The following is a 25,978-nucleotide window of genomic DNA, read 5'->3' as shown; positions in this document are numbered from 1 at the left end:
TGAATTTCCCCAACATTACCCTCCAAACACTTTAAAAAATAACACTTCAAATCAAATTATGGAACAGCAGAGCCAAAAAAAAAAAAAAAAAAAAAAAAAAAGGAAAAAGTCACAGTGAAACATTTTCCCACTCTAAGAAATTTAGGAGGTCAGCAAGAAAAATCTGTTAACATCAAAGTGGAAGTTTGTCCAGAGCTCTCACACACTGCAAACATAACAGCAGCTAAAGCATCAGCTTCAGGAGCTCTGAACACAGAGACAAGGTTCAGAACACTGGCCAAAAGAGATTACAAGGGACCCTTTCCTGATACTGGGTATAACTAATGATTGGCAATTCTATTGCCCAACAGAGTTCTAGGTCACAATTCTAGAGTGGAGAGAATAGCTGATGGTTGGTCCCAAGGAAAAATATAGTACATTTTATAATGTTTAATAAATTCCTACATTCTCCAAAGATCTGGCAGATAGACTATCCCTTGTTCTCCTAATCTGCTTGTAGTGTCATCCTTTATGTTTAAATCAGGAACCCATTTTGACCTTATATTGATATTGGGAGTGAGATGTTGTTCTATGCCTCGATTCCACCATACTATTTTCCAGTTTTCCCAGCAATTTTTGTCAACCAGTGAGTTTTTATTCCATTAGCTGGAATCTATGGGTTTAGCAAACAGTAGATTACTATTGTCATTGCCTATTATGTCTTGTGTACTAACCAAGTCCACTGATCCATCATTCTATTTCTTAGGCAGTACCCACATGGTTTTAATGACTGTTGCTTCACAGTTTTAGGTCTGGTATGGGTAGGCCACTTTCCTTTGCATTCTTTTTTTCATTAATTCTCTTGATATTCTTGATCTTTTCTTCTTCCAGATGAATTTTTTTATTATTCTTCAAAAAAATAATTTTTTGGCAGTTTCACTAATAAAGCACTTAATAGATTAATTTAGGCAGAATTGTCATTTTATTATGTTAATTATTTCTGCCTACCCATGAGCAATTGATATTTTTCCAATTGTTTAGATCTGACTTTATTTGTGTGAAAAGTATTTTATAATTGTGTTCCTATAATTTCTGGGTTTGTCTTAACAGGTGGACTTCCAAATATTTTATATTGTCTACAGTCATTTTAAATTGAATTTCTCTATCTCTTGCTGCTGAGCTTTGTTAGTAATATATATATAGAAATGCTGATGATTTATATAGATTTATTTTATATCCTGAAACTTTGCTAGAGTTAATTTTTTCAAGTAGTTTTTCAGTTCTTTCTCTAAGATTTTCTAAACATACCATTTTATCATCCGCAAAGAATGATAGTTTTGTTTCCTCATTACTTACTCTACTTCCTTCAATTTCTTTTTCTTTTCTTACTGCTAAAGCTAACATTCCTAGTACAATAATGAATAATAACATTGATAATGGGAAATTTTATCCCTGATGTTACTAGGCAAAGCAAAACACTTTTAATGATAGAAAGGATGGAAAGAGAAGGAAAACAAGAAGAAAAATAGGATGAAGGAAAATACACCGTACTAAACATAATTGTGGAAAAAATTTTACAGCAAATTTTTCTAAGGCCTCATTTCTCATACAGATAAGAGAAAACTGAGTCAAATTTATAATAATTCAAGTAGTTTCCTAATTGCTAAATGGTCAAGGGAAAGGAAAAAGCAGTTTTCAGACAAAAGTAAACAATGCTATCTATAGTCATATGAAGAAATGCTCTAAATCACAATTAGTTAGATATATGTCTATTAAAACAATTTGAGGTATCACTCCCACCTATAAGATTAGTTAATATGACAGAAAAGGAAAATAATAAGTTTTGGAGAAAATGTGGGAAAATTGGCACATCTGCACTGTTGGTGAAATTGTGAATGGATCCAACTATTCTGAAAAAAAAAAAAAACATTTCAAACTATGCTCAAAGGGTTATAAAACCACTCATATCTTTTGACCAAACAATACTACTACTATGTCTTTCCCCAAAAGATAAAAAGTAAAAGGGTTTATATTCAAAAATATTTATAGCAGCTCTTTTTGTGGTGGCAAAATTGAAGGGATGCCCATCCCCTAGAGAATGGCCAGATAAGTTATGGCATATGATTATAATGGAATACTATTGTGAAAAAGAAATGACAAGATAATTATTCTCAGAAAAAACTGGAAAGATTTATATGAACTGATAAAAAGCAAAATGGGAAGAACCAGAAGAACACTGTAAATCGCAATAGCAAGGTTGTGCAATGATCAACTTATTCTCAGCAACTATGACGAAAAATGCTACTCATTTCCCTGAGAAATAATTAATGCAAAATGAATGTAAATCAAAGCAAATTTCTTAAAACTTTATTTTTCTTATGTGGTTGTGTTATTTTTTTTTAATGTGTGTCTTCTTTTGCAACATAATTAATATGGAAATATGTTTTGCACTCCTGCACATGTATAACCTATATCAAATTAAGAAGAAATAACTTCTTAAATGAAGGGGGATGAGTGGAAGGGGGAGAGAGTTTGGAACTCAACATTTTTAAAAAAACAAATGCTAAGATTCAAGACAAATTCAATAGATTTGTGATGGAAAGTACCATGCGCATTCAGAGAGAAAACTATGGAATATTTTCACCATTTTGTTGTTGTTGTTTGCTTCGGTTTTTTTCTGCTTTTGATCTGATTTTTCTTTTGCAGCACGACAAATGGAAATATGTTTGGAGGAATTTCACATGTGTAACATACATCAGATTGCTTGTTATCTTGGGGATGAGGGAGAGAAGGAGAAAAATTTGGAAAACAAGGTTTTACAAAGGTAAATGTTGAAAACTACCTTTGCATGTATTTGGAAAAATTAAATACTGTTTAAAATAAAATAAAATATGAATAAAATGTTTAAAATTATTTTTACATGTAATAAAATATTAGGGGAATTTTTTTAGTAGACTTAAAAAAGATAATCAGAAAAACTACATTTTGTTCAAAGATATTATAATGATGTAATATCAAAAATTTTTACGGCAATTTTTTTCTGATAAAGGGCTCATTTCTCCAATATATAAAGAATAGAGAAATGAATTAAATTTCTAAAAATAAAAGTCAGAGGATATAAACAGACAGCTTTCAAAATAAAAAAATCAAAGTTATCTCTATTTATTAAAAAATGCTTTACATTGATTTTGTGAGAGATATGAAAATTAAAACAACTCTGAGATACCACCTCATGTGTTTCAGAAATAAAAAATACCGAAGGGGATAAGGAAAAAATAAGCACAACAATGAACTCTTGCTGAAGCAACACTAAACTGGTCCATCATTCTAGGGAACAATTTGGAACTATGCCTAAAGGGCTATAAAATTGTGTATACCCTTTGACCCAGCATTACCACTACAAGATCTTTAGCCCAAAAAGACCAAAGATAAAGGAAAAGGACCTATATTTACAAAAATATGGCAGTTTGTTTTTTTTTTTTTTGTGGTGGTAAAGAATTGGAGATGAAGGGAATGCTCACCAAGTAAAAAATGCTTAAACAAGTTATGGAATATTATTGAAATAGAATACTACTACAAGAGAACTGTTTGGTTCTGCACACATATATTATACCTAGGATATACTGTGACATATTTAACATGTATAGGGCGGCTGCTTGCCATCTGGAGGAGGGGATGGAGGGAGGAAGGGGAAAAGTCGGAACAGAAGTGAGTGCAAGGGATAATGTTGTAAAAAATTACTCAGGCATGGGTTCTGTCAATAAAAAATTATTTAAAAAAAAAAAGAAAAAGAAAAGAAAAGAAAAAAGAAATAGAATGCTACTTAACTATTTTTGATGGTGGAGTAGGGGTCAGGGGAAGATGGTTTCAGAAAAACATCATACAAGCTATATAAACTTATGGTAAGAGAAAGAAGAACAACAAAGAGATCATGTGCACAGTACCAACAATGTTGTAATAGTGATCAACTATGAAAAACTTGGTTACTCTCATCAACACTGATTCTAACACAATTCCAAAGAACTTAAGATGAAAAATGCCATCTACCTCCAAAAAGAGAATTGACAAACTATATATTTTTTTTACTTTCTTTATTTTTCCTGCTTTTAGAGGGAAATATGGTTAACAGAGAAAATGTCTTGCATGATTTGACATATATAATTGACATGATAGTGCTTGCCTCAGTGGGTACGGGAGGATTTAGCAGGGAAGGAGATTATCTGGAACTCAAAACATAAAAAGAAAAAAGTGCTCAAAATAAATAATAAATTAAGATATTAAAAAAAAGAAATAATTTCTTATAGCACACAACAGCCTTCTGTAAGATTCACATGCCAAAATTTGTTCAGCCATTCCCCAATTGATGAGCATTCCCTTAGTTTTCAGTATTTTCCCACCACAAAAAAAAAAAAAAAAAAAAAAAAGAACTACTATAAATATGTTTGTACAAATTAGTCCTTTGCTCCTTTTTTAAATGTCTTTAAATTACACACCTCCTGGTGATATAGCTGGTCTACAGAGTTTAATAGGTTTTGAGGCACAGTTGCAAACTGCTCTCCAGAATGGTTAGATCATTTCACAGCTCCACCAATGGCCGTCTTAATCACTGGAAAATGTTATAGCATGCATATAATATTTTCAGTCCATTATTTTATGCTTTTTAACATTTAAATAGGTACAATGGTAGGAGGGGGTTTAAATCTTAAAATATCAGAGATGAAAAAGACCTCAAAGAGGTTTCAAATTCATTCCTTTCTGTCCAGGTAGAAATACAGCTATTCTCACCTCCTGAGAATCAAATGCTTATTTTTAAAGTTTCCTTGAAGAAGAATTCTTATTCCTCAACATCCCCTGAGAAAAAATTCCTGTGTCAAATCCTGATAGGAAAATAATCTTAATTCTATATTCCCCAGCCTATAACTATCCCCATTCTTTCCTACTTCTACGTAGAAAGATGTACTAGAGATTCACTTTCAACCCTGAGACCTATAATTTGAAGGGCAGAATAGTTATAGCTATTATTACCACATCGGTCTTCTGCTGAGCAAGGTCAAAAAAGCAATATCAATTGGAGGTGATTATGTGTCACAACTAGTAACTAAGGATTTAAAGTCAGAAATTATCCCGTAATCTAGCTGAGATTCAGAATTTTACAGATGAGGCCAAAAAGGCTAACTTGGAAAGGCATACAAGTAGTGACCATCATACCCAAGATTCAAATCCAGGTCATAAAATTCAAAGGTTTTTCTACTTCACAAAATGAAGTCTAGGAAGGGAAATCACCCCACTGCCAGAAAAAGCACTTAATTTTATAAGATCATCAAGGAGCTTTTTGCATCACCCATCTTAAACACAGACATCAGATTTTAATGTTTTCTAGATAGTTTTTTGTTTCTGAAATTAAACAAATATTTACTGTCATTACCTAAATTCAAAATGTTATGCCAAGGAGAATGGGAAGTATGAAATAAGTATAATATATAATCTCTACTTTCAATGTAGCCAGGAAAATAGAATATACAAACATAAAACAGGGAATAATATTCAACAATATCCAACAAATTTATTGCAAGCCTACTGTGTACTGAGTATTCTTCTGGGTGCTGGTATTATTTGAGAACTTTCTTTCTTTAATTCCACATTTTCTTCAGGTTTGAAACGAGAAATGAGAAATCATGGGTTTAATTTACAGGCAGGAGGACTGGTAGACCATGTCTGACCCTAACTTTCAATGAACTATTTATTCTCAGAAGATAAGTTTCCCATTACACATCAAGAAATACAAATATTTAAACAGCAATCTAGTCTTCTGTTGCTTTCCAACCTACTACCATATGCCTTGCCTTTTCAAGCTCACTGTTAACATTAAAATAACAGCCTTGGACTCCTCAAATATCTCCACTGCTGTTCTTTAGGTCTGCTACTTGAAAAGCCTGTCAGCTGCTGTCACTTGGAGCCATCACCAATTTTCAGGATAATATTAGGAGTTATTGTTTACTGCTTATTTTACAGCACGGTTTTCCATTCAATCATCCTACTCTCAGATGACACACTAGGCTATCAATACTGTAAGGTAACACTGTAGTTAAAAAAGTAAAATTAAAAGGGAATGAAGGGCAGGGGAGGAGCAGCTTTATGAATATTTATGAGAGAACTTGGATATAGCAGGTGGTAATTATTGATGGGAAAAGAACAGAGTATTTAAAAAGAAAAGAAATTGAAAGGGAAAGAAATGATTTTTAAAGTTCTCAGAACCAAAACTGCTTTGGACAAAATCTAGAAATAAACTCACCAAGGAAAGAAACGATTCTAAGACCAGCAAGACATGAAAGGCACAATAATAACTAATCGTCTCATCAAATGAAATGACACTATATTATATAATGTCATCAAATATCTGATTTAGTGCTATATCCTAAGTCAGAATTTTCCCAATTATCTAGCATCCAGTAGTCAAAGATGCTTTCTCCTCCCTTGAAGATGGGAAAAATAACAACAACAACAACAACAAACATGTAATCAAATTTAGGAACCTGTTTTCTAAATAGAGTTGCTGAAATGCACTGATTAAACACACTGGAAGATAATAATGCAAAGGAATAATCCATAAAATGATCCTTTTAAATCTTTGAATTTGTACATCATTCTGAAGAGAAGCTAAGATGCACCTCATTCCTCCCATGCCACCTCTCTATTTCCCTCCCCTGCTCCACCACAAGCATAGGCCCTTTCTGGTTAGTGATTATAAAACAGGGGCAGTGGGAATCTTTTCATTCTTGTGCTAATTCTCAATGGCATGTTAATACTTATAATCATTTACTCCATTCAGGTAAGGTAGGGAGTGAAAACTGGACAAGCGGCCCAGAAGATCAAAGGTACTTCTCAACAGTTTCTGACTTACACACATGGTCATTCTCTAGAGAAGAGTTGGGGACCTTTTTTCTGAGAATATCTATTGGAATATTTATAACATCATTTGCAGACCATACAAAATTACTGACTTAAAACTTAAGCAATAGGAGATTTCTGTACCTCTAGCTTTCAACTCATCATTGGCTGCAATTGCCTTTGCAAGGTCAGACCAAATGATTTCTTGGGCTTTATAAGACCTTGCAGGCTGGATGTTCTCCACCCTGCTCTAGAGGTTAGGTATCTGATTTACCTTCATAGTAAATAAAGGAAAATCACAAACTTAATGCTTCTTTCTGATGAAAACTTTCAGCACACCTTACAAATATTAATTCATCCTGTTTTAAGTAATTCTATTGTCCAGAGAAGAAGTGGCTTGATCAAGGTTGTACAATATTTTAAGAGCAGAGCTTGTAGTAATATTAGATTTGATTCTTGACCCAAAGTTCCTTCCTCATTTCTAAGGAATATCTAAGTATGCAGACAGTACACTACCTACAATATTTAATAAGGTCATAATGTTTTCATTTGAAACTATGCTATGTTATTAATTCTCTAAAAAGAATTAGAATAGGCCACATGCTATCTAATTTGCATAGTGGTTATGATTTCTAAAAAGAAACCACTTTAACACCAGAGACAAGCTGCAACTGGACCAAACTAGAGAAGATTTTGGCAAAATATAATGAAGGCCTTTTCTGAGTTAATGGAGAGAAAACTAAACAGACTACTTACATAAAGTTTTCTGGATATTCACTCAGGGCCATGTCAATGATGTTCAGAGCATCATGATAATGTTTCTGAGCTGACAATAAGAGTGCAAGGAGATGCAAAGAGTTGGCATCATCCCCTTGGAGTTGAAGAGCTTGGCGAACATAACCTAGTGCTTCTGGTATCTGGTTGAAAACAAAAATCAAAGAATAAATAATTTTAAACAATGAAAACTATGCACAACAATCTTAAAGATTTAACATTTCTACATGGTATCCCCCCCTGAATATTAAGATTCATATTTAACATGCTCTATATTCTGATTCTGGGAAGGAAAAAAAAGTGTTGTAAGAGCCCCAGGATATCAATCACAAATCATAAAGCAACCCGAGTATTTTCAAATAAGCATCAAATTCTTCAAAGCAATAGAGTAACCAATGAAGTGAAGTGAAAGACTTTCTTTCTGAGTATAATTGCCAATATCAGAATTTGAATTTCTCCCTGGATAAACACTATTTTCCTTGCCATATATTTCAAACTGCTTTTGATTATACACAAACAGATATGGTCAAATTGGGAAACAACAAATAACCTGAAGTTTTTAGTGGAATTAAATTCCTTCTGCTAAACTATTTCTATTTCTCAAAATCCTGCTGAAATGAAAGGATTTCTTCAAATAAAAGAGTAAGGACTCAGCTTGTGATTTCATTAATATAGGAAAATCATAGATGAGGAGGAATCTTCTTTAACTGAAAGCCAGCCTTTCTCAGTTGTTGTAGACAATTTCCTGGAGGCCTGAGAGATTAAATATTATCTTGCCCCAGGGTCACCAATTGGCATTAGATCAGAGATGGAATATGAATCCAAGTTTTCCTGGTTTGGAGGCTAGAATATATCACAATATAATGCCTCTCAATAGAAAACTCATATAAATCAAAACAACTATGTTAAAATCTTCCCAATCAAAACAATGAACCTTCTTTTCAACTGGGGAACATTCCTTCCTCTGTCCTAGGTGACTGTCAATTGTAACAAATAGTGAAATTCATGGAATCTAAGGGACAGAAGAAACCTCAAAAATTGTCAAGGCCCAACCACTTCATTTTACAATGAAGAAACAAAGGCAGAGTAAATTAATGGTTATAGGCACACATTTAATTAGGATACATAAAAGAAAAATAAAGCTAGGATTTGAATTTAAGCCTCCATCTAGTGAGTGATCTTTGGACCACATCATACAGCCTCTCATCAAAAATTTTAAAAGACTCTCTTTTCCAAAATAATCACTAATGGAACTCAACATAGGAAGAAACTATAGTGGCACTTGTAATACTGATGTACCAAAATCCATGCAGTGTAAATCACAACCTTAGCAAATTTAAAACACAACTGTTATAAATGACTTGTTGATTACAAGTACCATGTGAGTAGTATGAGATACTTCTTTCACTTAGGTAAAAGTCTTCAAAATTAAATACAAAGAGCAAAAGAATGTATATGTGCTTTAGAGATACCCTAAATTTCAAATGGGTTCTACAGCAGCGAAGAGAGAATTTTCATATGAATTGCAAAATAGGATATCAAAACTCTATCACAAATGCTTTCTCCAATCTCTTCCCACTCTAATGTCATGTGTTGTTGGCAGCCACTTCTTAGCTTTCCTACTTCAAGGGTCTCCTTTAAAATCCCCAATGATTTCATTTCTCCATGGGATATAATACTTTTGCTCTCCTATAATTCAATCAGGTCTCTCCTCCAAAAATTCTTATTTGTTGGCCTTGAGACATATGCTCTAACTTCACAGAATCCAAATTTTAAAGAAGGAAACTTGGACCTCATTGAAATTAACCCTTGTTTCACTGATGCCAAATTAGAATCCAGGGGAAATAAGATGTCCAATATTACACTGTTGATTACTAGACAAGCTGAAGGAAAAGTCTGAATCTCGAGAATCTCAGTCAAGGACTATTTCCATCACCCCACACTGGCTCTCTATTAAAAAAAAAAAAAACTGTTCATTATAACAAGTAAAGGGGACAAAATGCTCAAACCAACACAATCAGGAAAAAGCTATTTGTGTAAAGATAGTTCTATGAAATGATGCTACTACCATCATCAGAGTTGTCCTTGGTGACTGCTTCAGTATCCTTTTGTCTAGCTAGTCAACTATAATCACTAACCCCTAATAAGCTATTGAGCTCAAAAAAATGTATAGTGAAATTCAAAGACCAATCATAGCATAATGACCAATATAAACACCAATCACTGTATAATGTATTCAGAGTCAGAAGGGACCTTAGAGATTTATTCAAGGAAGTAAATTTTGTATTTTCTCTCTTACTGTCATTCACATTTATTTTTACATGAAATGATGATCTATTCTTCCTGGTCTTTGGAAAATGCATCTAAGAATCTGCAATGGCTTTGGAAGATTCTTAGATTCTAACTTCTGAGCAGAAGGAGACCTCAGAGGCCATGATAATCCAAGCCATTCACTTTACAGATATGAGAGCAAATTTTCATAAGCTCATATAAAATCTCACTTTTAAAAAGTTTCAAATCCACTGGGGGGAAAAAAAAACAGACAGAAACATGGCATAGAGAAAACAGGGCAAGGAAGGAATTACTGATTGCTACACAGACAAGGCTGTGCAAGGAAAAAAAAGGCCTCTAGGGACAGTGAGTTTTCCTCATCTGAAAAATGAATTGTACAAGCCCATCTAGTGCTCAGAGTCCCTGGGATCTAGAATTCCATACTGGACACAGCCAGAATATGCCCATCTACACTGGCTCAGTACAGCCCTAGCTGGGTCTTCCACAGAAATTTACTAGACTGGGTCACAAAATCACAGAGCTGAAACAAGTTTCAAAGGGCCTCTCATCCACATCCAAGACCATCTCCAGTCATCCTGATCTCTCTCTGGTCACTGGAGGCTCTGGAGGATAGAATGAGGCAGGTGAACTTGCCCAGCCCTCCCTCCCTTAAGTCCAATTCACTTGCATATCATGGCATCTTCTCCCTGATATTATGGATCTCTTCGAGAGTGAAGGCCAAACCCAACAGCAACAGGAAATCTCAACAAACTATTATTCAATCTTCAATTGAAAACCTCTGGTACTAAGGAAGAATTATCTCCTAACCTAATCTATTCCAACCACAAAATTTTTTCCTTATTCATACTAAAATTTGTCTCTGTGTAACCTCCTTCCATCCCCTTACTGAGCCTAGCTCTACCCAATGTACTCATTCAGAATTTCTCTTATATATCACAGTCACTCCAATGTGACATAATGTCTGAAACTGTGCTCTCCTTCTTTTCCTCCAAGTTAGAAATTCCTTAAACTGATCCTCATAAGGTCACAATTTTTTATTCCTTATAGCCATTTTAGAATAGTAGTGGCCAACTCAAATAGAACTGGATCTCCGTGGGCTCTCTTACCAAGAAAACCACAAATTAGTATTAACTATGTTATGCTATATTTTTATTAATTTTGGCAAGCATTTTCCAATTACATTTTAATCTGGTTCCAGCCCCATTGGCATTTTGAGGCATACCCTGATGTACCACAGTTTTGATAATCTAAGTCCCCCTAAGCCCTAAACTGGGCTGGAGGGGTGCTCCCAGTGTGAAGCACAGATAAGAACTGGGTCTCCCTAATATTCATGTTACTATGGTTGCCTTGATAACCAGAGACAGAGATAAGCCAGGATTAATATCACACAGCCTGGATTCCGCAGAGAGCAAAACTCTACAGCATATCAATTTAGTAAAAAAGGACTCTTTAACAGCTGTTGGCTTTAGTATACAGCATCTCCCAGCAGGCCCGCAGACATAAAGACTGAGTAACCCACTGTGCTGTCTGTTAGTTCCTGAAAAGTGAGTAGAGTCCTCAAAGATAACACATTGAAAGTTCTACTAGTCTTGGGATGGAGAAAGGAGCTGTGAGGGGGAGGTAATTCCAAGGGATTCAGGTCACAAAATTCCTCTGCATCTCGCCTTCCTTTAAACTTAAAAGACTTCAACCAATACCATGAAGCCACCTCTGAGATCTTTACGACCATCCCTCCAGAGTTTCCTCTTCTCCCCAGTTCCTTATTTCCAAATACCCCAGAACCATCTCGAGAGCAATACTCCAACTTCTGCCTTTGAAACCAATTCTTCTGAGAGCTTAAGCCCTTGATCATCCCTTCCTTGACAACTTTCAGCCTTTCCATATCTACTGGATTTCTACCTAAGTCACAATGGCCCTTTCTATTTCTTGATCTTTGTAGCATCTGACACTGCTGAACAAGTCCAAGTTAAGTAGCTAACTACTTTAGCTAGTATAATTGACTAGCTAAAATCAAGATTCTATAAATCAATTATAGAATGCTCTCCTTGGCATTTAAAACCTTTCACAATCTGAGCCCTTCCTAACTTTCCAATCTTCTTATACTTTACTCCCTTCTACAAACTCTATAATCCAGGTACACAGATCTATTGGCCTATTTGCTATTCCTTAAACACAACAAGCCATCTTCTCACTCTGTGTCTTCTCAGTGGCTGTTTCTAATACTTAAAATGTTTTCTCTCCAACCTCAACCTCCTGGCTGTCAAGAAGACTCAGCTCAAATCCCACTTTCTACAGAAGGCCTTTTTCAGTCCTCCAAAACACTGCCAGAGCCTTCTCTCTGAGTTTGCCTTCCATTTATACTATATAGATGACTGACTGATTGATTTCAAAAGTTCAAGGTCCCAATTTAACTTCAAATTCATAAAAGATTAGTTACTACACACCAAACTGAGAAAATGAAGGAATTAAACCCGGATGGTATATCTTTCTAAGTTCAGGATACAATCCCAGGAAACACCACAATATAAACTTACCTGTCTGGATATGGCCAGTTGCAGAGCCAGATAAAAAGCGGCTAGGTGATCTGTAGGTGACAAACTGTGGGCTCTAAAAAAAATTCAAATTATTTAACTATTAGTATACATTAAGAAGTATACATAAGTAGTATACATCAGTAAACATTAAGAATGCCTACTTTTCTAAGTGTACTTAATCATCTTTTTCTGTGCCATTAAGAATTTGAATTTTTATTTGATTCCACCAGTGTCATTATAACAATTTCTCTCTCATCATCAGAAACACATATGTATATAAAAGAAAAGTGTGTGACATAATTTCTGGTAAAAGACCACATTCTATTTCAATTGGTGATCTCATCAGTTCCCATGAATTCAATTATCATCTCCATACAAATGATTCTCAGATTTCCTCATGAAGCTTTAACATCTCTCCTGATCAGCAGACTTACATCTGCAACTGTCTTTCAGACATTTCTAAGTGTATGTCCCACAAGCATCTATAATTCAACATGTCCAAAGTTGAACTAATTATTGTCCCCATTGAACCAATCACCTTCCTTGCTAACTTCCCGATGACAATTGTGGGTACCACCACCCCAATAATCTAGTCTCACATTAGCTGTTATCCTAAATTTCCCATTCTCTCTTTCCCCCACCCCCAACTGTTCTATCTTCAAAATCTCTCTCATAGAAACATATCTCTTTCCTCACCACGCCTGGCATGGGTCATTACCACCTTTGTTTGGACCAATACAACAGCCTTTTGACTTGTCACCCTGTATTAAATTTCTTCCCCCTACAGTTCTACTCCTCTCAGCTATTAAAGTGATCTTCTTAAAGTGCTTGGCTAGCAACATCATTCCACTGTTTCAATAAATTCCAGTGACTTTCTACCATCTCCAACATCAAATATAGCATCCTCTGCTTGACCCTAAGTCATTTATAACAAGGCACCTTCTTATTTTCAAGCTTCTATACTCCTTGTTCCCCTTCTCATCCCCCCAAATTCAGCAGCACCAGTCTCCTTGCTGTTCTTACCACAAGACAGGCCAGCTCTTCACTCCAGGTATTTCCATGAGCCAACCTCCAATTCTAGAATTCTCTCCCTCCTCATCATTTGTCTCTTGACTTCTTTCAAGTCTCACAAAAAATCTGGTCCCCTTTAATGTCAATGCCTTCCCATAAAGATGATTTCCAAATTATGCTGTCCTTATCTTATTTTCTACATAGTTGTGTTGCCCACTGTCTCATTCATTAGATTGTGAGCTCCTTAAGGGTAAGAACTATCTTTTGTCTTTTTGTATCCTCAGCACTTAGCACAGTGCCTGACACAGTAAGCACTTTAAAAATAGCTTGTTGATTTGACTTGAGCAAGTAACCATAGAGGGAAGGAAGAAAGAAAGTAAAAGGAATAAACATTTATTAAGTGCCTACTCAGTATCAGGCAAAGACTAAGAAATTTTCATTCTGATACTATTTGACCCCACAATAACTCTAAGAGAGAGATGCTGTTACTTATTTCCACTTTACAGTTGAAGAAACAGTCAGAGACTGTGACTGGTCCAAGGATACAGATTTACTAAGTGTCTGGGGCTATATTTGAACTCAGCTCTTTCTGACTTTAAATTCAATGTTCATCTAACATACAATATAGGTGCCTCAGGGGTTTACAAAGACTCTGAGTTGATTAATGAAAGATTAGGTTAAATGAAATAAGGTTAATTAATTTGACATTATACCTCTGAGCGAAACCCAATGATACAATGTCTGGGCTAGCTCTCTGGAGAGCCTCAGGATCAGTCAGAGTCAGGATCAGTCAAAGTCCTTGGTCTTTAGGAAAGAGGTAAGGAAGCTGTCACGTGGCTCATTAAAGATGAATCCTGGACTTTGGAGTCTGGAGCCTGAAGTCGTGCTGCAGCAGAGAGACTCTGACCTGCTCTCTCCACCCTCCAATCCTTGCCTTCTATTACCTCATCACAACACATTCAGCAGGTGCCAATGCTGAGGAGAGCCATCACATCACCATATCATCTAAATATGTGTATATAGAACCATTATCATATTGAATAGGTAATTAGCCTTAAGTGCTCTGCTGTCTTAGATTAAAGTACATCTTTTCAGAGTGTCAGCCCTCTATACAGTGAGGTCCACATTGTTCTCTGAACACAAGGACTAGATCTTTAAATTACACAGATCACATACTGATTTAGCTCAATTAACTCTCCTGATATTATAGATCAAAATTTTTAAGATTCAGAGATGCCTCATGATAATCAAATCTAATTTACTGAATTTGTTTCTGATGAAATACCAAATTTGGGGGCGGGAGGAGGAAGAGACTTTGTAAAGTCTGGACTAGCTCTCTAGAGGACCTCAGTATCAGCCTGAGTCCTTGCTCTTAGTGGAGGAGTGAAGGAGACAGAAGGGCCACATGGCTGGTCAAAGATGGAGTCTAGAATCTGGCATTTTCTATTGTGTCTGTGGCTGAGAGCTGTGGCTGAGAGAGAGTGTTCTGTGTCTGAGACTTCCTTTAAATACTCCAATATGATTATGTCACTACATCACACTGAGCATGTGCAACTGTAGCCATTATTGCACAAGTGCTAACTATACTAGCATTATATTACCACAGCACATTAAGTATATGTACTTAACTAGAGTGATTACATCATTAGTTAGAGAATCATTATCTCATCAATCATATTGAGTCTTAAATATACCTTTTCAGAGTTCTGGCCCTCTACAAAACTTTCTCATTAAGATAAATTTAGTTTAATCTTCAAATTACAATCCTTGGAACCCTTTAATATAACTAATTATTCATTTTATTACATAGCCTGTAACGCTGAAGGAAAAAAATGATGCACTTAATTAAGTGAAAACAGATTTTTTTGCTTTGAGAAGGAAGACTTAATTCACTGCATGAAGACATGATTCTTTTGCTACTGGATTGTTAAACATAGCAAAACAAGCTTTTATTTTCTCTTTTAAAGGTATTTCATTGCGTACAAGTTAAAAACATATTTTTATATTCTTCCATTGACATACTATGATAAAAAAGAGGTACAGTGTTTACAAAGGACATGTTCAAGATTTTTTTAAAAAATCATTTTATGATGGCAAAGCTATTAGACCACGTCTTCTCAATTTTTTTTTTCTTGTGGATAATATAATTAATATTCAATATTCTGGTAAATTGGCACAATGAGCTTCAGGACTGGAGTCAGAAAGATCTGAGTTCAGATGTGGCCTCTGACCCTTACTGTGATCCTGGGCAAGTCACTTAATCTTTGATTAAGTTTCTTCATCTGTAAAAATTGGAATGATAATACCATCTCCAGGAATGGTTGTGAGGATCAAATAAGAAAATGATTATAATCATAAAGGACAGTGCCTATAGTATATTGCTGTTGTTTTCATTCCAGTCTGACTCTTCATAACTCTATTTACAGTGTTCTTGGCAAAGATACAGGAATGGTTTGCCATATCCCTTTCTAGTTTATTTTACAGATGAGGAAATTGAGGCAAACAGGGTTAAGTGACTTACCTAGGGTCACACAACTAGTACCGCCAGAGGCTGGTTTTAAACTGACTCCAGGCCCAGCACTCTGTCCACTGCCCCATCTACCTGCATAACTAAGCAGTACAGAAATTATTAACAACTAATCTGCTGGTGGGTTTGTCACCTCAAGCCAGTCCCCATTCCAATCAATCCTCCATTTAGCCACTAATATGATTTTTCTAAATATAAGTTCAATCATGTTACACACCCCCACCACCCCTCCTCTGCCCTCAATAAACTCTAGTGTTTCACTTTAATATCAAATACAAAATCCTCACCTAGCATTCAAAGCCCTTCATAACCTACTCCCCTCTTACCATTCCAGTCTTTTTCACCTTATTTCCTGACATGTACTCTTAGTTCCATTGACACCGACTTCCTTGACATTTCATGAACAACACATTTCCACTTCTACACCAGAAATTTTTTCTGACTGTTTCCCATGCCTGGAACTCTGCCCCCTCATCTCTGCCTTCTGGCTTCCCTTGAATTCTAGTGCCTTACCTTTCTTCATTTTTTAGCCTCACTATAGCTTATTTGCACATATTGGTTCACTAGTTATCTCCCCCATTAGACTGCCCTGCTTGAGGGCAGACTGTCTTTTGCCTCTCTGTATCCCAGTACTCAGCACAGTGCCAGGCACATCATCAGTGACTAATAAATTTTTATGGCAATGACATCATCCTGTATTTTTGTGCAGTGTTTGTTTTGTGATTTGCAGAGGTTTCACATGCATTACTTCTCTTGTTCTCACAAGTGAGAGCACAGACTGAGAATCTGTCCCAAATCACCTTAGTAATAAGTCTGCCCCCGACCTCTTTTTCTTTTTTCTGGCTGACTTTAAGTTCAGTACTTTCTCACTGAATCATGCTGTCTTCATTAAGTTGTAAGCATGACACTAACAGGAGAAAGGGCATAATTCTTCCTATTGCTCAAATTCTAGTTCTGTCACTAGTTGACCTTGAGCAATTCACTTTACTTCTTTTTGCCTTAGTTTTTCTAATCTATAAAATGGAATCAATGGTGTCTGTCCTAACTGTTTCACAAGAGTTTTATGATAAAACCATCTTGTCAAATTTAAAGCAGTATAAAAATGAGTCATTATGATTACTACTCAAAGAAACAAACATGTCTGATAATCATATGTCTGGGATTTTTTTACTGGAGGCTACCATTTTTTCATATGATCTTATCCTAATCCTGTGAGAATGTTTTTTAATCTGTCTACAAAGTCCATCTTTCAAGTTTATACTTTTGTCTACTGGCCATTCAAAATTTTGCATGTCATTGGAATTTTGCTTTTTGTTGTCCACAAAAAGTACAAACTAGAATTCAATGATTTATATTTCTCTTTTTTCTGGCCTGACTCTCCCCCATAACTCCATACCACACATATTGGTAAGGAAAATGAAAAAAGGAATTCATTTTTAAGGGACACTTGCAAGTATTATTCTTCTATTTTACTTCTTTCACTACTAATCAAACCTAATTTCTACAAATTTTGGAAAAATTTCTCAGGACTATAATATCCTTAGCTGGGTCCACAAATTTTGAACATGAATTATTTGTAAGTAATAATAATAACCATCTCTACCCACTACCAAGTAAAATATTAGGAAATTATCCTATGAAGTAAGTGTGTGGGAGGCAAAAGGAGGAAAAAGTCTCAAAGCTATACCCTGAGTTCATCAGATTCTTGCAAACATGCCATCTATAACAGGGGCCTCTGTCCTAGTCGTGGTTTGTTTTGTCAAACAACAAAAGTTTTTAAGAAACTAGTATTTATGTAAAAGAGTAAACCAGAATCTAAAGAATCTTAAATAGAGTTATTAATCGATCTGAATTTATTCCCAAAAGCACTCATCAAGCAGGTGTGTTGAATTTCAAGATTTTACTTTTCTTAATTTTGCTAATGAATCAAATTACTCCATTTAATCTATTCTTAGCCACCTTCTTTGCTCCCTTAACCTAAAAAGGGAAAAATATTAAAAATGCCAAAGCAGATTACTTTTCTTATATATATTCTGGAAAATTTAAATTATAGTGTACCTAACAGCTTCAAAAGCCAAGATTCTGGTTAAAAAAGGAAGGACTACTTCACATAGTTCTAAATAGTTCATTAAATAAAATTTATTATGTAATCTTATAATCTATGTGTAAAGACATAAATTTAAAGTTATAAACATTAAATAAAAAGAACAAATAAATTACAATCCCTACTCACTACTCACACTCACCATCAATTTAAGCTGGAAAAGCAAGGACTTCATGTTTTTTAGACAGTTTTAACAATGATTGTTATCACCTGGCCCATACCATTAATTATTTTGTATGGTAGGTAACGTATGGCAATTTTTACAAATGAAAAAACTGGTTAAAAATCAAAATATAGTCATACTGATGAGTATAAATATGCTCATTTATATTTAATAAACACATTTAATGACCATAAAATATTAAAATGTAGTTGTAAATAATACAATTTGCAAAGTAACCTTCCTGTACCAGTACAGATTAAATCTTCTTTAACTCCAACTTTATTCCATACTTTTGATTCAATTCAAGAAAATTCTATTGAGAAGAGACTGTTCTAAGTCCTGAGGTAAAGCAAGACAAAAAAAAAATAAATAAATAAATCCCACAATTTCTGGTTAAAAGTTTATATTCTACTTACTACAGGACATCTGACAAGATTATACAAGGAATGGTATGATGGGGAAAGGAAAAGATCAAGACAAAGTGCTTTAGGGAAAAAAATCAAGAATAAGAAACACCTAGTCTTCAATTTTACAGAAGATGAAACTGAGGTTCAGGGGGAAAGTGACAGGGAGTAAGTCAATTCCTAATCCCATTTTCCACATTCAAGGTTGAGGGGCACCCAAAGGAGTTTACCATGTACAAATAGATTTAAATAATGAAAATGTAAATATATCCAAAACAACAGAAACAAAATTATAACAATTTTGTGGTGCAGTAGCTAGATGTAACAGACAGATCAGTAATAGATTTGATATATAAACAAAGAATGGTCACATGATTTTTCACAGACATCAGTAACAGATTGAAAACATTTATTTATATTACTTAAAAACAAAAATCTGTCTCCAGATTTTAACAAAAAGAAAAATATATTAGAAAATGCTTACAATCCTTGGCTTGGTAATGACAAACGTCTTTTGTAAAAAAAATCACTACCTTGTATTGTCACATACATGTCTCTGTGGAGATCAAAGAGCTTGATGATAAAATGCACCCAAATTAATAAACAGATAAAGAATATGGATTCATATGGCAACAAATGATGAAGCAATTTTTAATACAATATGTTCTGTACTACAGAAGACTTCCAGAGGTAAAAGCACTGTTTATCTAATCTTTATAAATATCTCTTCTTTTTTATACTTATAATGAGGTCTTTTCCCTCCATTATGTACAGAAGAATGGAAAGATTTACACCCACTCACCTCTGAAAAGCAAGAAGAGCCTTTCTCTGCAGGACTTCTTGCATCCCTCGCAAAGAAGCTGAGAAAAGGATTTAGTCAGTCAGTGTGGTATATGTAGACAGAAAATTGAGATTATATACATAAAATCAATTGCCAAAAAAAAAAAAAAAAGCATGTCAAACCACATTTACTGAATGGCTATGAGGTATGCTCAGGATTTATAAGGAATGGAACAAGAATTTCATATCATGCCTTTGAAGGCTTATGATCTATACTTGAGGAGATAATGTCCTCTATGTCAACTACAGGACAATTCTGAGGCTTACTATGACATTTTGACAGGCGAATGGTCAGCTTCAGCAGCACATGAGTATATTTTACTTCTGAATAGAAGACGTACCAATTCCGAGATGTATCAATCTATCTTCCGTACTATATACTAACAGCTTAATTGGTTAGAAGATGATGCTATGAAGGACAAGGTCACTAGTCAAAGTTCTGTATGGACCAAGTAAATTAAACTCTATTTCATGGCCACAACAGTACTTCTAATATGGATTTAATTCCCTTCATTAGGATGCTGTGATTATATCATTAAAAACTTATCATGACTATTGAAAGAAAAAAAAATTAACTTTAAATTGTATTTTCCACTCACAAAGGGTCATAACAAACTAATTTACAGTGCAGGATTGAAAAAGCATATTTCACCAGAAATTAAGTACAGGAATTCCCATGGAATTTAGAGAAAGGACTGAAGATATTCTTTAGGTATCAATCCAAAGCCCAATGACTAAATACCCATGGGAAGAGGTAAAAGTAGAATATTACAAGCAGCTTTAAAATATATTTGTAATAGCCCCTACACCAAGTTCCTCATTTCATGTAGAGTCGTACACTTTTGGAGTTACAAAAGACCTGAAAGAATATTAAGTCCAACTCCATGTGAGACAGGTAAGGCTGGGATTAACACTGCCATTTACAGAGTGAATAAGTGGCTACAGGAGTAGAAGTTTGACCTTCTATCCAGTGCTGCTTCTATACCATGCAGCTATTTTTTCTAAAAATGCAGATGGAAGAAAAGGTAAATCCACCAACTATGAGTTCTATAACATAAAAGAGCACAAATTTCACATCATATAAAATCCACAGGATATGTCATATTTTGTGGAAGATCAATAATTGAAGCAGTACCAAGATGGAGTTCTCTTATAACAACACAAGAAACCAATAACATTTAAAACATTACATTAGCTGTAAAGAACACACCAAGATCAGAGCATAATCTGAGAATCTTCTACCTCAGTTATAGCTAATTCTAAAGTCTATATTATGCTTGTTTCCAAAGACTATACAGTTTTGGTTCTCTACTATTATGTGCATGATTAAACTTATGTAATACAAAACAGTTGCTGGTGAGTGGGGGGAAGGAAGGGAGAGAGCAAGGAAGGCTAGGACTGCAATCATTGTTTAGAACTGAAGGAGGTAAGACACTGCTTTAAGTCACCATCTTTGTAACCCAACAACCCTTTCCAAAGAGAAACCAACACACTACTTATGGGTAAGAAGTTAGGTTGGATCTGGTCCCTGGCCAGGCTCATACCCCATACTCAAATACAACTTAACCTATTTGTAATGATTGCCATGGAGTCTATGAAGATGCAGCCCAACTATCCTACCCTTCTATTACATGTGGAAAGTCTTTCCTTACTTATGTATCATCTTCCCAAGACAGCAACATAGGCTCCTTCTGTTCCCACTTCATCTTACCATCAGTGGCCTGCAAACTGTAAGTGAGTCCCAAAGCTAAGTAACCTTTGGCTTTGAACTCTGATGTTTTCTCTCCCATGTCAACTACATTTTTGGCAAAATTTTCGGCTTCTTCCAACTGAAAAAGAAGACAAGTTTAAAGATACACATAATTTATTCTACTACCTGAGAATAATTTCTTACATAAGCTCCTATAAGAATTTATGGTTGAAAGAAAAAATTTACTAGATTACATTTTTAAAAAAGTTAAGAGAAGCCACCAAACTCTAAGGTCTCTCTTCTGGACCACAGTTGAACAGGATTCTTACTTTGTTTTCTCATTTCTTATCTAGCAATTAATTAATTTTCTTCTTGTCTCTCTTAATCACTCTTAAGAGTCATCACTGGGTCTCTTTCCATATATCATTCCACAACTCTAATCTACGATATCCTCTCAAAAAATTCATTCCACATTTCCAAATAATGTATTCTTTATAGTTCCAAAGAATTAAAAACCATTGATGTATTTTTAGGGTTTTTACTTTGTTTCAGTTTAAAAACAAATACATGGATTGTTTTTCATCTTATAGTTAATTTATTAAATAGATGGTTTTAAATTAAAATTAAAATTGTGAATTATTAAATCAGATGATTTTAATCAATATATTCATACATGCATTCATTCAAAAGTTATTATTCAGTATCTACCATATGTTAATATACCATTTTAGAGACTAGATAAGATACAAAAATCAGATAAAATTATTGCTCTTGAGACATTTATATAATAGAAGTAATAAAATATGTACACAGAATAATATAACAAAAATTCAAAGTGTCCTTTTTTAATTTAGAAAAAAAAATTGATACCATTTATGGAGGGTAGTTCAATTCCTCCTGAATTTGATATTAAAACTGAATTTAAAACTCAAAAATTGATTTAGTTGGTTCCACTTCTTCATTTATTATACATTGGAACCACTTATATCCAACACTTCCTGTGTAGGAAAACACCACTTGTATGGGTCAAAATCTTCTATCTGTAAAAATGAACACAACTTCCTGGATGCTTCTCTATTGAATGTTTTGCCTTTAAAAATATGATCTTTTTCTATATCCAATCAGTCAGAACTTAAATAGTTGAAAAATTAATTTCCATTATGTTTATCTTTCTATTTATAAAACAAGATACACTAAAAAATCAATAGACATTAACAATGTAGCAGAATCTCCCTTTGAGCAAATTCTTCTTACCAATAATCTCTGAGATGAAAAAAATTAATCAACCAGATATGAATTTGAGATTTTTCTATCATAAGGAAGCTCTACTATTAGCACGAGCTTTCTGTTTCTATTTAATGGACCAAATTTCAGAAATTCACACTGTACCTGAGTATAATTCAATAAATATTTGAAGAATATCAATGCATAAACCATAGCATTTAATAAATATTTGCTAAACTGAAATGAAACAGAAAAATAATGTAGAAAAGAAGTAAAACCTGTTTTATCCACAAATTCAGGATACTTTACACAAAATCCAATAAATGAACATCAAGATTTGTACCACAAGTAAATGAGAAGGGGATGATTTACTTTTTTAAAAGGATTCCTTTAAAATACAACATATTTAAAAGGTACGTCACTGAGTAAAATGTTTACTTATATACTACCTTTAAGTGGCATTCCTATAGCAAAAAGTAAGATAACCTCCAGGCGTTCCAATACTCCATTGCCTCAATATTTTTGAGCTAATGTTACTGTGACTACAAAATAACACATTGAAATAATATTTAAAGCCAATAAGGATTTTAAAATTCTGACTTACCCAATGAAGGGAACCCATACACAACTTTGCAGCAAGGAGAGGAATGGTAGCATCATCAGGTTTCAGACGGATACATTCTTTTAGAACCTTAACAGCACGGGCAGACTTGACAAAAGAGGAATATTTCTGTGAAAAAACTCAATTACAAAGTTTGTGACAAAGACACTAAAAAAAAAATCTTGGGGGGAGGAGGCAGGAGAGAAATTATATTTATTAAAATACTTCTTGATTATATTTTTAACGTCTGATCAAACAAGTGAACAGGCCCTGCAGAGACACTTCTCCAACAAGATCCCTTCTTCTCTCTTCCACCAAATTTTTTTTTTACTATATCTAATAAATGCAGGGCATTGCAGGTACTGACAGACTTCTGGGAGAACAATAATTTACCAAATAACAAGAGTAGAAATGAGAGGAAAATCTTCACTGGAATTATTTCAGTTTTTCTCAACTTACAAATCATTCCTTATTAATGAAATTAAGAACTGAACACAGAAATATGTTTATATCTGTTGGGCAGGGGAGGAGGAATGACCTCATCTATCTTTCAATAAACAAAATTTGAGGCTAGTTTCCCCCAAAATATAGACAACCCTCTAACTCAAACCTTATGACTTACTGAACAAGGGTAGAGTAGACCAGAATGAAACAAAAACAGTCAACTAAATTTTCTCTTTCATAAACTTTACCTTCAACCTATTTCACTAGAACTTAAAGGATTAGCTTGAATATTTAATTTTGTGTTCTAGAATCACATCTTCTTCCCAAGCTTTTAGTATTCAAATGGCTAGGAAAAAAGTCTATTCCAGAGGATTATTCCTCTCAATAACATGATTCTGTATTCCTCCAGATAAGCAAAAGAGGTTAGTCCAATTGCTTAAACTGATACCTTAAATAGGATTTTCAATATCTGGCTTTTACTTCTATTACTTGCAATACTTCTGCAATTTAATTTCTGGTCACAAATTTCCCAGCACAACTGCTGAAATTGAGACCTGTACATGTCACTCACTTTTCCTGCAGCCATCAGTGATAATGCAAACTGGTACCAGAGGTGGAACTCCTCAAACGCAAACTTCATGGCTCTTTCTAAACACTAGTTTGAGAAGGAGAAAAAAAAAAAAGATCACAAATTGTGAATGTAAAGATGATGAATTGGTTTCAAGGTTTTAAAAGCAACTTCTAAAAATTTGTCTAGAATGTTCCATAGTTGAATAATGTTTATATTCTAAGACTTCTGTAAATACTGTATGGATACATGATGAAAACAGACTCTAATTAATTTAAACTAGAGAGCTGCCTGATTGTCAGGAAAACAAGGACTCGGTTTACTGCCTGTGACACAAATTAATGGTATCAGCCTAGAAGAGTCACTTGACCTGGGGGATTGGGAGAGGGAAGATAAAGGCTGAAGAGACTCCCAGGCAACTCTCTAATATGATAACTTCTAGATTATGTGCTGATCAACATTGATAAAAGTTTCCGTACTGGGAATTCATCACCACTGCCAAAGCAATTACAAATCTGGCTTAAAGAAAAAAGTTATACTTAAATTAAAATCAACCAAAAGTATTTGATATTACCGCATTAGGAGAAACAACTTCCTGCAAAGGAAAAAGCCTGACTCGTGGTGTTAAAAGCCCCCTGTTCAAGTTCCTGCCCTATCATTTACTATCTTTACATTCTTAGGCAATTAAGACTTCACTTCCCTTTTACAGAGATGATAGTACTTGGCACGACTTATCTTGTTGGCAAGTTGTAAGAAAAGTATTTCACAGTCATACCTACACTTAAGGAAAATCACTTTAGCTATGGTATGGAGGCTGGGCCAAAGTCAGGAGAGAACTGAGGCAAAGAGACAGATTTGTTGGCTCTTGCAATAAGCTAGGTAAGAAGTGACATGGACCCGATGTAAGGTCAAGGCAGCAGGTCACTGCTGGATTTTGTGTAGGTAGTAGAATAAGTGATTGGGTACAGTAAATAATAATACCCAGATTAAAAAGCCTGACAACATTAAATTTTACATATATATATATATATATATATATATACACACATACATATAGCATGACTCCCCAACTCAACCAACACCAGTGGCCCCCAAAACAAAATAATAAAAGCTTATCAATCTCCTAGTTAGGCAATCTCCCAGTCAATGGGTTTGTTGTTTTATTGATTATCTAGACTTTAAAAAGTATAAGGCAAATGAAACTAAAAAGTGCATGTCCATATATTGTTCTCTGTTTCCATTTTCCATCAGATATAGATAGAAATAGAGAGAGAGAGAGAATTTGGAAGCCTGTCACAACCAAACTCCAACCTGCCCTTCCAGCCCTGCAGAACATGACACTCCATGTCCCATCTCCAGGCCTCAAGCAGCTGAGACCCAGGCTGGGCCCATCTTTCTTCCTCACTGAGCTCAAGCACCACTTCTGATTCCCTCTAGACTACTGTTCTCCCTCTGAAGTTATCTTTAACTACTTGGTATTTATATTCTTCCATTTATTCCATAGTGAAGAAACCCCCTGCCAAGAAAATCCCATGGACAGAAGAGTACACAGAGTCACAAAGATTGGACAAGACAGAATGAACAACTGTTTACACTTATATGGATACCTGTTTTCTTGTCAGTTATAATGTAAACTCCAAGTGAGTAAAGATGGTTTCAGTCCCAGAATTAGTATTTCCAACATGTACCACAGTATATGGTGCATAGGAGATAATTAATAAATGTTAGACTAACTATAATGTACCCAGCACTGTCTCAGACTTTCAGGAATTAAATGGGTTTTTTCATTAAAAAAACATATGATGTAACTTTAAAAATTAGACCATTTTAATTAGAAAACTACTAAAAAAAATTTATCAAAGAGAAAAATCACTGTAGAGTTACAATCAAGAAGTTTACTGTTGGCTAACTACTACTACATGAAACGGGCATCTT

At 34.6% G+C, this 25,978-nt stretch overlaps 1 protein-coding gene across 11 annotated transcripts in view; it reads right to left on the bottom strand.

The window, feature by feature from the left end:
- Positions 1–25,978, bottom strand: part of TTC7B (tetratricopeptide repeat domain 7B) — a 327,704-nt gene that overhangs the window by 132,063 nt on the left and 169,663 nt on the right. For 6 of the 11 annotated variants that reach the window (XM_051977396.1, XM_051977400.1, XM_051977402.1 and 3 more), the window contains 6 exons: positions 24,047–24,130; positions 23,035–23,160; positions 21,228–21,345; positions 19,479–19,536; positions 12,468–12,540; positions 7,624–7,784 (listed from right to left, as the gene is read on the bottom strand). In XM_051977396.1, the coding sequence (XP_051833356.1) occupies positions 7,624–7,784; positions 12,468–12,540; positions 19,479–19,536; positions 21,228–21,345; positions 23,035–23,160; positions 24,047–24,130 (620 nt within the window). The remainder of the gene's footprint in view (positions 1–7,623; positions 7,785–12,467; positions 12,541–19,478; positions 19,537–21,227; positions 21,346–23,034; positions 23,161–24,046; positions 24,131–25,978) is intronic. The other 5 variants (XM_051977401.1, XM_051977397.1, XM_051977399.1 and 2 more) reach the window with 1 other exon arrangement.

This window comes from Antechinus flavipes, chromosome 2 (assembly GCF_016432865.1).
Source record: "Antechinus flavipes isolate AdamAnt ecotype Samford, QLD, Australia chromosome 2, AdamAnt_v2, whole genome shotgun sequence".
NCBI lineage: Eukaryota > Metazoa > Chordata > Mammalia > Dasyuromorphia > Dasyuridae > Antechinus > Antechinus flavipes.
The sequence above is the reverse complement of the archived record's forward strand: the minus strand, read 5'-3'. Positions and strand labels throughout refer to the sequence as shown.